The sequence below is a fragment of the Lacerta agilis genome, chromosome 7 (genome assembly GCF_009819535.1).
Source record: "Lacerta agilis isolate rLacAgi1 chromosome 7, rLacAgi1.pri, whole genome shotgun sequence".
NCBI classification, from domain to species: Eukaryota; Metazoa; Chordata; class Lepidosauria; order Squamata; family Lacertidae; genus Lacerta; species Lacerta agilis.
In genome coordinates this window covers 28647195-28660319 of record NC_046318.1, presented here as the reverse complement: position 1 = coordinate 28660319, position 13125 = coordinate 28647195, and the positions used below count along the sequence as shown (strand labels likewise).

The 13125-nt window shown below is 43.3% G+C and overlaps 1 protein-coding gene across 2 annotated transcripts; it reads right to left on the bottom strand.

The window, feature by feature from the left end:
* Positions 1-477: 477 nt before the first annotated feature.
* ID4 (inhibitor of DNA binding 4, HLH protein) lies at positions 478-5275 on the bottom strand. Of its 2 annotated transcripts, none has more exons than XM_033154676.1 (3): positions 4606-5275; positions 2875-2933; positions 478-596 (listed from the first exon to the last, which is right to left on the bottom strand). In XM_033154676.1, exons 1-2 carry the CDS (start codon positions 5047-5049, stop codon positions 2889-2891), a joined length of 489 nt encoding a protein of 162 aa, XP_033010567.1. In that variant the 5' UTR covers positions 5050-5275; the 3' UTR covers positions 478-596; positions 2875-2888. The 2 variants fall into 2 exon arrangements, with proteins under 2 accessions (XP_033010567.1, XP_033010566.1); XM_033154675.1 differs by lacking the exon at positions 478-596 and adding an exon at positions 835-1719 and having other exon boundaries at positions 4606-5272.
* Positions 5276-13125: the final 7850 nt, after the last annotated feature.

The following is a 13125-nucleotide window of genomic DNA, read 5'->3' as shown; positions in this document are numbered from 1 at the left end:
TCCCACAAAATGTGTACCTTTCTCAGAGGCTGGACAGAAGGTGGAACATGGACTATACAAACTGTTGCTACAAGATTAACCATTAATCACCATGTTTTAAGGAAAGTGGAGCAGATAATAGGGAGTTCTGCAAGTACTGAAGAAAGAAACCAAGCACAGCACAAGGGCACGTCAATCTAGTTTAATGTTTACATGTAGAAGTTACACATAACAAGAGACTAAACAGGATTTTCAGATGTAACAGAGCTGTAATGAAATGAATGCTGCTGTATATTAGAAAAATAATCTTGATACAGTCATCTGTTTTTTATTTTTTGGTCTAAGTTCTTTGAAATTGATTTACACCAGTAATCAGACTGAAATGTTCCCTGTTGTCTGTTGTCCCACCCCTATAACCCCCCCCCCCAAGTTTCAGTATCAATAGTCTTTGGACGAAAGAAACAGCAACTGTACATTTGTTGATAGTTTGCCCTTTGGTTATAAGCAGAAAACGTTTTTCACTGTTTTTCCAAAGCAATATGCCACAGGGCTGAAATTCTGGGCTAGCATCCCTCTTGGTGTTAAAAAAAGTGTTCCGTGTTTTGTGATTCCTATTTCTGTTTAGGCAACAAAAGAATTTTATAAATGCTCATTATTATTCCTCAGCACTGTACCCATATTGAAAAAAGTAGTCATCTCAGTTCGTAACAAACAAAATCCTTACATCTCAACGCTGTTTCGCATACACTGTAATATAAACCACCACCCCCTGTGCCTAATAGACAAAAATGTAGCTTCAAAACCGTATGATACAAACATCTTTTTAAATTCAAATTAAAGAAAAACACATCTGTATGGACTCAACAAGTTTATTTGTGGTTAGACATCTCATGCATTCATGCAGGACCAACTCTACCTACAGCTGTGGTTTCTGAATCTAAAGGGGGGGGGAGGGGGGGAGGAAAGGAACAGAGACACCCCCCTTGACATCCAACATATTTTCATCATCAGCAGTTCTGCACTTAAGCCAGAAACAGTTTTCCTAAAGAAATCTTCCCACAGATTTTAAAAAAAAACATACACAGCTTTATAATATTTACAAAAAAATATTTAATTAAAAATATTTTATAATTACAGTAGGTCTATTAAAGCATATACTTTTCTCACACTTATAGAACCTCTCTCTATATACATAGTATGAAATGTCACTTTTTTTTTTTAATCTATACAATATGTAACACTCCTGCAGGGAGAAGAAAGTCCCTGAGGAAACAATAAAATCATCTATTTTAAACAATAGATGTCAAAACAAAAGTTATCTACAACACCTCTGGTAGATTAGTAAAGCTTCAGTTTTCAGCTGCTCAGCGCATTAAAGTTATACTTCTAAACTCTGATTTGCCCTTGATCTTCTATCAACAGAAGGGCCACACTTACGTATGCTGAAGATTTAAATCCCCCTCCCTCCCAGACAAGTGTACAATTCACATCTGATCTAAAACAAAAGAGTTAAGAGACATGTGTGTAAAATGCTATGAACGTGCAAAGTTGTGATTTTTTCTCTCTCTCTCTTGTTTCTCTTTTTTCTAAAGGAAGTATGGAAAGAATTCTGGAGTAGTTGATTCATTATTATTTTTCCTTCTGCCCAGTGGCTGACATTTTCTTTCTTTCTTTTCCCCCCTCCCTCTCTAATGTGTCTTTCTTTCTGCTTCTCTGGCTCAGGATCTGCCTGCTGCACACCTGTGGAAGAGGAATGAATAGAGTGGGGGTGTGAACCATTCTGCTCCAGACTGACTGGCGCCACCAACAAAACAGAAGACATGCTTGATCAACAACCCAAAACAAACCAGGTCAAACAACAACCGCAGCTCCCAGGCTAGGCCAAGCAGAGGAACACACAGCTGCAGGTCCAAGCTAGAAGCTCTCGGGAGGAGAGGAGAGTGGAAGAGAAAAAGAAAAAAGGAGTTTCCCTCCTTCTAGTCCTTCCTCCCATCTCTTGTTGCTGCAGATCGGGCAGAGGGGCAAGAAAACACTGCGCCCCGTCCTAGGCATGTTTACTTGGCAGCAAGTCGCATGGAGTTAAATGGGACTTGCTTCCCAGCAAGTGGGTGTGCTGATCACAGCCTGACTGTCAAAGAATTCCTTTAAGACAACCAACATTTCCATAAATGTATTATTCATTGCTTTTATGGGAAGGGACAGAACTCCTAAGGAACACGCCAAGGAGACGGCCTGATCTGTGAACCAGTTAAAAGCCTGAAGATTTAGACGAAAATGCAACACTCCTCTTCCTTAAAGGAATATGAAAAGTGCATCGTTTCCCCCCGCTGTTTTATCTAATGTACACTGTCTGGAATTTATTGGAAAGGCTGATTTTATTTAACCTGGCACAATCCTATCTATCTATCTATATATAAATATATATGTAAAAAAATAAGTGTATACACATTGACCTGACCCTGCAAGGTAAATGTGTAGAATTAAACAGAAAATAAGTGTACGTTTGAACCTGAGTCACAAAATCATTAAGCCAGAACAACTGAACAATTGAATTGACTGGATTACATTGGTTTAAATCTTAAATCTGCCTGAATTAGCTGGTGAATTGCAGCCTAGCATACGAAGTGTAAATATGTCTAACAGGTACTCATGTCCTACGATTCCAATTGTACTCAGTTTCCAGTAAGTGTGCCTAAGACTGGAGTGCCTAATTGTTGAGCAAGAATTACAACCTGATCCTAACTATATTTACTTTGAAGGCCTAGGGAATTCCACGAGACTTGGTTCCAGGTAAGTGTACCTAGCGTTGCAGCCTTAGATGGAAACCAACACGCACGGCAAAGGAATCTGACCCCAGCTCTGCTGACACATCGAATCTTAAAAGAGGATACTCACCTTGCAAGTGCAGTTCAGCGGCACAGAATACTGTCCCCTGGCTTATTAACAGCCCCAGCCTGCACAGTAACGAGAGAACAGGAGTGCGGCATTAGAGTTAGCGCAAACAACAAGCTTAGCAATCGGTTAAGACTGAGAAGCCCCACAATAAAGGGAAGCGGGACAACCTCACAAAGGGGCAGAGGAAACTGCAAGCTCTCTATAGATCCCCTCCTGGGCTAGCAACTAGTGACAGGTTGCATGCTGCCAAATGTGACAGCCTCTTGCTTTGCAGACCCACAGGGACCCCAATTGCAGCTGAGGGTCATGTGCTTCCCCTGTGCAACCAAGGAAGGGCATCATCCATTGCAAAACCCAGAAATTTGAAAAGAGGTGTGAGTTTGTTAACTGAACAACTGGAGCACGATTCTTTTTTTGAGTAGATCTTCACTGCAGGGGATGGTAGATCGTAGGGAAAGATGATGGTAGTCTAGTCTCACATAGCCTAGGGTTATTCATTGAAACAATTAATATTCCTACCCATCTGGAGTGCTTGTATTTTTAATGGTCTAGTCCTAATCGCACTAACCCCAAGCCACCTCTAGTCATAAACACCACAACTAGTGGATGCAGTAGGTATCTCAGTTCTCTTCCAAAGCTGTGTCCAGCCCGTTCTGTGGGACCCAGCTCAGCACTGTGAGGCAGATGTGTGCTGATATGCATTTGTATCCACACTGGCTCCATAAGAAGACCTCCCATGTTGGATGGGGAAATAAATGGAAGTAGGTTGCATATGAGGCATATACAAGTGGCCCGTTAAGTGAATTCTGTGCCTGGAAACATGCAAAGGCTAGATCCACTTTGCTGCACACCAGCTGTAACAGAAAGGCTATGTAATGTGTATGTACAGTATAGCTACCAAATGACAATACTGTACAGTCTGTGTGTGTACACATAGGTATACATGTGCAAATTGCATCTTGCACTCTGTTAAGAGTGTGCAGTTATGTGTCTATATTGGCACTCGCACAAAGACACAGGCAACCCAATTTCACGTGCAATTTGCAACCCACAAGCCAATTAACCCATATTGTCGGGATTTAACGAGCTTCCCTCCTGCAGAGGTCGGCACCCGATCCGATGCTAGTATTCTGCAGGCAGTTGGCTGCCACCGTATGCTAGATGCTGTACAAAATACAGGAAGAACAATTGTCACTGTCCTGCAGGCGCGCACTCTACCTAAATCAGACATCACCAAAGGAGGGAAGGGGAAAGCTTTGAGGATCACGGGGGCCGCTAAAAGATCCCCAAATCCCGACTTCATTGTCTTGTGAATCGCAGTGTCGGGACCCGATCTTGCACCCAATCGCTTAAGGGGCCCCCGAAACGGACCCTTCACATGAAAGCACTCCGAGCTTTCGAAGGTCGGTGGATCGCGACCTCGGGGCTCTACTTTGCCCCCAATGATCTGCTGTGGGTCTTTTCTCTACGGGAGGGGGGAGAGAGAGGGGCAGGTTCTCGCTCCATAAGCGGGGGGGGGGGGCACGGCCACCCGTTTATCCATCCATTCCACCCGCTCTGGGGGCGAACGGCATCCCGCCTCCGAACGCCCCGGCGGAGTTGAGCGGCGCGTGTGCGCTCCTGCCGCTGCCCAACCCGGCGCGCCTCTCTCCCCGCACCCCCCCCCTCCCCGGCCCGTCGGAGCTGCGAGCAGCGCCCGGCTTCTCTGCCCGCCGCCGCCGCGGCTCTTACCGGGTCGCTGTTGAGCGCCGTGAGCGGGGTCCTGGGAGGCCCTGCCGGGTAGCTGGCCGGGTGCAGCGGGGGAGGCGGCAGCGGCTGCTGCTGCTGCTGCTGTTGCCGAAGCAGCGCCGGGTGCGTCTCGAGGGCCAGCTGCAGGTCGAGGATGTAGTCGATAACATGCTGCAAGATCTCCACTTTGCTGACCCGCTTGTTGGGCGGGATGGTGGGCACCAGCTTCCGGAGGCGGCTGTAACAGTCATTCATATCGCACTGGAGGCACAGCGCCGCCGGCTCCTCGCCCGCAGACGGGCTCCCCTTGTAGCAGCCGTGCTCGGCTAGGCAACGCAGAGCCAGATCGCCGCCACCTCCGTCGCCTCCTCCTCCTCCTCCTCCTCCGCAACAGCAGCCCGCCAGCGCCTTCCTGCTGGGGTGTCGCACGGGACTCACCGCTTTCATGGTGCAAAAGAAAAGCAGGCGGGCGGGCAGAGCCCTCGGGGCACCCGAGCCAAGCAGCTCCCACCCGCAGTGCAAGCAAGACAAGAGGCGATGCAGCGGTGGGCAAATCAAAACAACGGAGAGTCCGGGTTTTGCAAACGGGGTGCGCGACGAGGGGGAGGGAGAAAAACAGGAAGCAGCGGGAGAAAATTAAGAACCGTGTAAAAATAAAATAAAAATAAAAATGGATAAATTCCAGCCGCCACCTACCCAAGCAATATATATATACTGTATATCTAGCGGGCTGCTTACTCCCCCTCCTTCCCTTATGCCGCCACTCCAGTCCCAACCCGGCTCTGCTCAGCCCAGTTTGCAACGCCGCCGTATATATATCTAGCGCGGGGTAGAGGCTGGGCGGGGCGCGCGCTGCCCGGGCCCAAGGAAAAGGAGAGAAAAGAGCGAGCGAGAGAAAAGAGCGAGGGGGGTGGGAGAGACACACAAGAGTAAGGGAGGGGCGATGTGTATGTAAAAAAGAAAAAGAAGTGAGGCACGAGTATTGAGCGCCGCGCTTTAGCCAATCGGCAGCGGCAGTTTTCTCTACGGAACGCCGCGCCAGCCAATGGCGAGCGGCTCCATTCTGTCAAACGCTGTGTAGGGTCTCGGCGAAAAGGGAGGCTGTTGAACCCGAGGGAGGAGAGATTGAGAGAGAGAGACAGAGGGAGGGAAGGAGGGAGGGAGGGGAAAAGAAGTTCCTTGCGAAGAACTGCGGGAATGCGAATGGAATTCGCTCTCGCTCCTCGCCTGCCCGGATCTCGCTTTCCCCAGCGGCTCGCGGAGCCCTCGCCACAGCCTTGCATAGTGACAGGCGCTGCTCTTCTCGTGATCTCGCCCCGAGGCCGAGAAGAAGCAATGGCCGATTGTTATCTCTCTCAAGCGCAACATTTATTCTTCAGGCTGCTTAATTATCACTTCACCAGCTAGTCCCTGAAGAAGACAGCAGCTTCCAGTTCCATTCAGGGCATTTTCATATCTCTAGGATTCTTTCACCCACCTCACCCCCCACCCGTCATATTTCTTGACACCCAGGGTATTTAGCAGATAATAATCAGATCTAAACTTGAATGCGGAGAAGTGTGTGGCGGGGGCTGGGGGGCTGGAGGGGGCTTCTCTTAAGAAAAGCAATTGCCTTGCAACATTAAATTAGAGCACATAACTATTAAAAATTCATGGCGATAGGGTATTTAAAATTCCTCCATGCCATATAATATTAATCCATTTAATGTAAAATTCATACCTGTAACTTAATTTGCCTCATTAGTGCCCCAGATCACGTATTAGTTCAATGTACCATGTTTTAAATATGATGCTGGAAATGCCTGGATTTCTGTACTTTGAGACAGCACATTAAAATTAACATGCACATACCTCACTTGGAGTGGACTGCAGCCTTTTAATTCCATAATGCCTTGCACCAACCTTTTACGAAGCCTTCTTAAACTATTCCAAATTAAAACCATTAAACCGCTGAATAATGAGCTAAAATGTTATCTCTTAGGAAAAAAGCACTGTCCTGTTTTTCTGAACCACCATGCAATGATTTTGTAGTCATGAAATCATGCAATTCTATAGGATTGGTGTGTACTGCATGAATAAATGTACTGGATCTACTTCCACTGATTCTGATGTCCAATGAGCCACTCTGCAGCCGGTGGGTTCAAAGATACACAGTTCTTGTTCACAGGCTGTTTGTGAAACAAATGCAGTGAGAATAATTTCATTTTAAACTGTGATTGTATATGTCCATTTTATTATACTTCTTGATTCTGGAACAGCCAGAATGCTAGAATATGCATTGGGACACACAGTTCTAAAGTCCTGAGTGCGCAGAGACCATGGAACACACAATCACATGCAAACAAACACATTTCCATACAACACAAAAAGTATCTTTTACTTCTCTTTGTTGTTGTTGTTCAGTCGTTCAGTCGTGTCCGACTCTTCGTGACCCCATGGACCAGAGTACGCCAGGCACGCCTATCCTTCACTGCCTCTCGCAGTTTGGCCAAACTCATGTTAGTACAGTAGCTTCAAGAACTTCTTCTCTTACATGACATTAAAAAAATTATTTGACAGCAGTTATTCTTAGAACTTACTTCTCTTACATGACATCTAAAAAATTATTTGACAGCAGTTATTCTTTAAGCAAGTTTTTAAAACGTTTACAGGAGCATTTGTTATTTTTACACACACCAAAAAGCGCCAGTCATGTCTACATGTGGAATGCAAGTGAAAAATAGTCAGAAACCAGTTAAACCGCAATACTTTTAGAATTTTAGTCACTGGGATTATGGCTACAATCACTTACTCAAAGAGTTTGTCCATTAAACTCAGTGGAACTGCCGTCAAAGTCAACATACATTGGATAAGGCTGCCTGCTTGTACTCCAAGGAAACACTTTTAGGATATAGGTGCTGATCAGTTTACCATTCTGATCCAAAATGCACTTGTCCATCTAAAACTCTACCTGGAAATAAGTCTCAACTTCAGAACATGCCTAAAGAAAATAGAACTGGAACTGAGCTGCCATGTGAGAGGTGGATATTAAAGTATAGTTTTTGCTCACTGACACCTCACTGGAAGCATCATTTATTTCTGAATATTTGCTACTACTAGAACTGGGTAAGATTCTCATGAATTTTCTTGCGGTGACAATTTTTCATTTTTCTCTTGCACAGAATCCTGATGTGAAGGCTGTTTCCCCCTCCCATCAAACTTAACGGGATCTCTAGATTTAGTAGGTGCAGTGAAATCTCACTGTTCCATCTTAATTAAAATCTGTGTGAAACTAGATACACTACTGTAGTTAATTGTTTTGGTTGTACAGATTTGGTTCTTAGAGCTAATCTGATTTCACTTTAGGAAACTGGCGGGAAATCCCAGTATGGATCCCATTCTTCTGGCGCCAATCTGGTCTGAACAGATGGGCAGATAAACCATTCCTGAACCATTCTTGAGTCTTCATCAGCAAGTTTGCAGGAGAAAGGAGTCTGAGCTTATGTGAACTGATTGACTCTTCTAAATTATATAGTGCCCCCACTGTCAGATAGTCTAGAATTCTGTGTTCAAAATACATCATGCAGGTTAGAATAATTTGTATGCATATGTTTAAGTTGAATGGTTTGTTTTGAGTGCACTGGCTTCTGAGATTTCCTGTGTTATTGGCTTCCCCCCCCTTCCCCCCCTCTTTGCTTATGAATAAAGTGATACATGAAATACTGAGCAAGTTAGAGTCTAAGAACAGTGGCTGGAAAACACAGGGACCTGTGTGGAGTGTCAAAGTCAGTTTTCCAGATAGCATCAAGTGTTCTGGCATTGGGCAATTGGGACAGATTAGGGATTCTGCTGGTTTACCTCCCAACAGTCTGCTTGCCTCAGCTGACAGAGCTGGTCACACAGGCGGTTTTGAAGACTCCCAGACTGCTGGTTCAGAGGGACTTCAACATCCATGCTGAGGCAACTGGCTCTGGATTGGCTCAGGACTTCATGGCTGCCATGACGACCATGAGGCTGTCTCAACATGTCACCAGCCCAATGCATATGGCAGGCCTCACACTGGACCTGGTTTTCTCAACTGAGCAGGAAGAGAGTGATCTGAAACCTTGTCACTATCACTTCCTGCTGAGATGTAGGCTTTCAGCACCTTTTCCTATCTGCAGAGGAAGGGAACTGAGGAGGATGATCCACATTTTAAATGTGAACGGAGTTAAATGTCTTGGCAAAAAGATAAACACAGTAGGTTATTATTATTATTATTATTATTATTATTATTATTATTATTATTATTATTATTATTATTATTATTATTTAGTACATCTGTATCTCCCCTTTCCTCCATCATGCAACTTAAGGCAACATACATGAGGGTCCTTGGCAATTTCTTCTCATCCAGAAACCAACAAGACCCAGACCAGCTTAGTTTCTGCAAGGGGGCTGGCCTTCAGACTTGGTAATTCTGTTTCCAGAATCTGGGTTTTTTTGGGGTGAGTTTCAGGCTTGTTGGGCTATTAAAATGAAAAATGAACATATTGAGATACCAAATTTTGCACCAGCAGTGTTTGCATTGTGTGTGTATGTATAACTGGTTCAGGTAAACGATAGCAGGCATAGATAAACCTCAATATTATCAGCATGCTCAGGGAATCACCAAAGGTTTGCAGCAGCACAAAAAAATATTTGCGGGGGGAGGGGGAGCTAAGGAGGAGAAAACTGTTCAAAACAGCCCAAAGAGGACTGAGTAGCCACAGAATGGTAAGTATTGGGGTGTGAGGCAGAAAACTGTGGGGTGGTGGTGGTGGAATGGAATGGAATGGAATGGAATGGAATATCCTTTTTATTATTAAAAATGTAATAGATTTTTTCCACATTTTAAAACAATTAACACTTGTTTTCAATAACATATCTTAATTGACATTGTTTATATAGAATTCCTTGGTTCCCCCCTCATTGGGTCCCTCTTTTAATCCATCTTTAGCAGTTTTCATTTTATATCTATTCCAAACCTTGTATCTATTCCAAACCTTGTATTATCTTATAATACACCACTTAGACTAAATTACTTCCCAAAAACATCCATACATTTAACCATTACTTTTTCTTCATTATGGAATGGAATATCCTTGAGGACAGCAGCACTGGCTGACAAAAACTGAACAGAAGAACTTCACACTGCAACATTTTGTTCCAGGGCTGACTTGTATCCTTGAATAAAATGCTCCAGCCAGTTGCAGACTGTGGGCTCTCAAATTTCAATGGTGCCCCACGTGACGCTAAAATTCGCCCCCACCTCTTGCACACTGTTTTACACCATTGGTGTAGCGCCTCCTGCAGTGCAGCTCCCAAACCGGCCGTGCTGTTCTGAAACCACCTCTGCTCCAGTGGCAACAGACTATCTTGTTTATGGTCACATCACTATCCCCTGGTTTTTCAAATCTGTCAGATACAGCATAGCATTATCATTTTATGATACAAAGTGCAATTTATGCATCTTTTGTCATCTGCATATTTTGTGAGCTCATATTTTCCTCCCCCCCTTTCTCCCTTTAAGCAGTTTCACTCTCAAATAAATATAGTGTACAAACAGCACAGAAGACGAATGAAAGAAAACCATTACAGTGCAGTTGCTAATGAGCAGGCATGATTGCAAGAAATTTTCAGTGTGAATCTTAAATGCCCACAAAAAAAATTTTGTGTGACCATGAGCAGGGTCTTGTTTTCCAACCCTGACATTCTGGGGGGTATGTGAGGTTAAAATGCTCTATTCTGAATTTCTTGGAGGAAGGGCGGGAAACAAATGCAGCAAATAATATTTATGTTTCTGGTTTTAGCAATATACAAATAAGTATCAAGCCATCTGTGCAGACAGTACTAACTTCCATTTACCATATGCATTTTGCAGCAACAGTTCCGCTAGAAGAGTTCATAATCAGAATCTTTTTTTTTTTTTTTTAAACATTTTCTTCTGAAAGGAGGTTGAGAAGAATAATGTTAAGCTATCATTGTGAACAGGCACCTCTCTTTAATTAGTGAAGTCCAACTGATAAGGTTTCTCCTGGACGTATGACAAGCTGAATTTTGCTATCTATGAATATGTGGTGTATGATTCACTCTAGACCTAATTACTGAGGGCCCCCTATTTTTCAAAAGCCAAGCCACAGACCCCCTACTTTTGAAAATTTTGATAACTCTACGGTAGTTACCTCTGCAAAACAGTGTTTCAAACAAAATGTGGGGTAGCCCCTAATAAGCAAAGGATTTTAACTATACTAAAAACAGACCATAATATTTGTGATATTTCCATGCAAAAATGACAAAAATTTAGTTGGGGGGAGGCAAGGGATGAGGCAGTGGACACCTAGGGGTCCCTAATTGGGGACCCCTAATTGGGAAGCACTGCTCTAGACAATTATTTCATTGACGCTGTAACTAGGTCATGTCTCCTTGGGACCTCATATCCTGTAAAGGAACAGCTACAGTTTTATACAAGTGAAGAGCATCTGACACATTTCCAGTGACGTGACTGCTGGGTTCACAGGTGCACTGAACAAAATACTTCAAGTGAGTTCCAGCACCACTTTTTCTAGAAAAATAGCACTGTCTACATCTTACATATATAATGAGTGTTATCTAATCCTTTAAAAAATGTATTTAACCCAAGGGCCCCTCTCAACACGTGGCATTTGTAAGTTTTCAAAATGCTCTGTGATGAAGTATTTCCTTTTTATTTTTCCTAATTAAACTTGATGTTCACCACCGGTCCTTGTATTTTGAGATCCTGCTCCTTGATTTTGAAAGAGTGGAACTAATTTTTCTTTAATTATTTCCCCCCTTTAAGCAATGAGTTTATAAATGCCCTGACGATTTAAACATCTCCTATCTCTCATCATTTTAATTGCCCTTTTTTGTATTTTAATCCACTGATGGCACATAAAAAAAATTCAATATTTGGAGAACCACTGTGATGTAGGTAACATGTGAGACTACTGCTCATGTTCTTACACAGCTATAAAACTCACACTGAGGGTAAAGTTGTTGGGACAATTATATGGGGGAGAAATTGGTGTTACATCTCCCATACATGAATGTTTAAGGAAATAGTATTCTACTGTAGTTCTGTAAAGCAGCCTTCTGCAAACTGGTGTCTTGGACTATAACTCTCATCAATCCTGACTATAGCCATATTGGCTGAAACTAATGGTATTTGTAGTCCGAAAAATCAGGCTGGTATAAGAGGTAGATAGGGGAGGATTGCTTGCCTATTCCCCCCACCCCACCCCAGTTCCGGTACCACAATCTGTGTATCTAAATTTAGATACATTATGCTGTAATGCCATACAAACACATTTTCTTTTAAATTCATTTTATATTAATTGTTGATATTTCACATTGTCTCTTAAACTATGGCAGTATGCTAAGTGACCTTTGTGATGTGACTCTAAGATCTCTTTCTGAGTAGCTACAGACAATTTAGTTCATTGAATATAGTTTGCTTTTCTGCAACTACCCAGTATGGAAAGATTTCTCTGCAGCACTTCAGTGTTTTTTTAACTACTTTGAAATGTGAAATCAGCATACATGGTCATACTATTAATCTTTACATCCATTTCCTTTCCTTTATGCTTAAGAGCTAAGCCATATATTAGAAGAATGCTATGATATAGCCCTCCTGGGAATGACAGCTCTTGAGAATGCAGGTGTGAGATAGGGACATAGGAAGCTGCCTTAAACTAAGTCTATCCTGGTTGGCAGTGGCTCTCCATGGTTTCAGACAGTTGCTTTCCCCACCCTCGCTTGTGTAGGGAATTAAATATATGAATCCCTGTGGACCCACATGTGTGGATGAACAACAAAAGAAAATGGCTGGGTACCTGGATTCAAAACATGGGGCTTTCCACACTCTCCTGCAGGGAAAGAGTCCCAATAGCAAAGGTTAATCTCACAAAAGTTAAGCATCAGTATAGCATTAGGAATATAGGTTGCTAAACCTTTTTATCCTATTCAGCTGCACACAGCAGCTGAGCTATTTTTACTCTTCTTGCAATGGAACAGACCACACACTGCTAAGTAAGTTTATTATGATTTACTTGCAGATTGAAAGGTCTGGTACATGCGCTGTTCAGAGCAGCTTCAAGGAGAAACACAGGCAAAATACTCTTTGGTACAAAGTACATAATATGGTTCAAAAACAGGCTGTAAGTTTGGGAGCAGAGAGAGAAAGAAAAGGAAGAGGATATAAGCTTAACTTCCTCTCCAGAGACGGGCGTGAGAACTTGGTCTACCTAGCAATACAACTCTATGGTCTCTAACCCCTTCATTCGCTAACTAGCAGTTGTGCATTATTATGTTTGACTGCAATCTCCCACAGCTTGGAGATGCCTCAGATGTTCTGCTATCAGGTTTTTGCCCTTCCCATCATATCTGAAGGGCTGGCCCTATCATTAGACAGAGCAAGACTGCTGCTTCAGGTGATTGATTTTGTGTGTTATGGAAAGGTAGCAATTTGTTAGTTTTTCATTTATTGAATTTTTAATCCAAAGGGAA

What these genes read in the sequence shown, in the direction of transcription:
- ID4 (XM_033154676.1), bottom strand. Translation starts at nt 5,049, where the DNA reads ATGAAAGCGGTGAGTCCCGTGCGACACCCCAGCAGGAAGGCGCTGGCG. An exon ending in CGGCGCTCAACAGCGACCCG is followed by an intron (nt 2,934 to 4,605) that starts GTAAGAGCCGCG and finishes GTTACTGTGCAG; the next exon opens with GCTGGGGCTGTTAATAAGCC.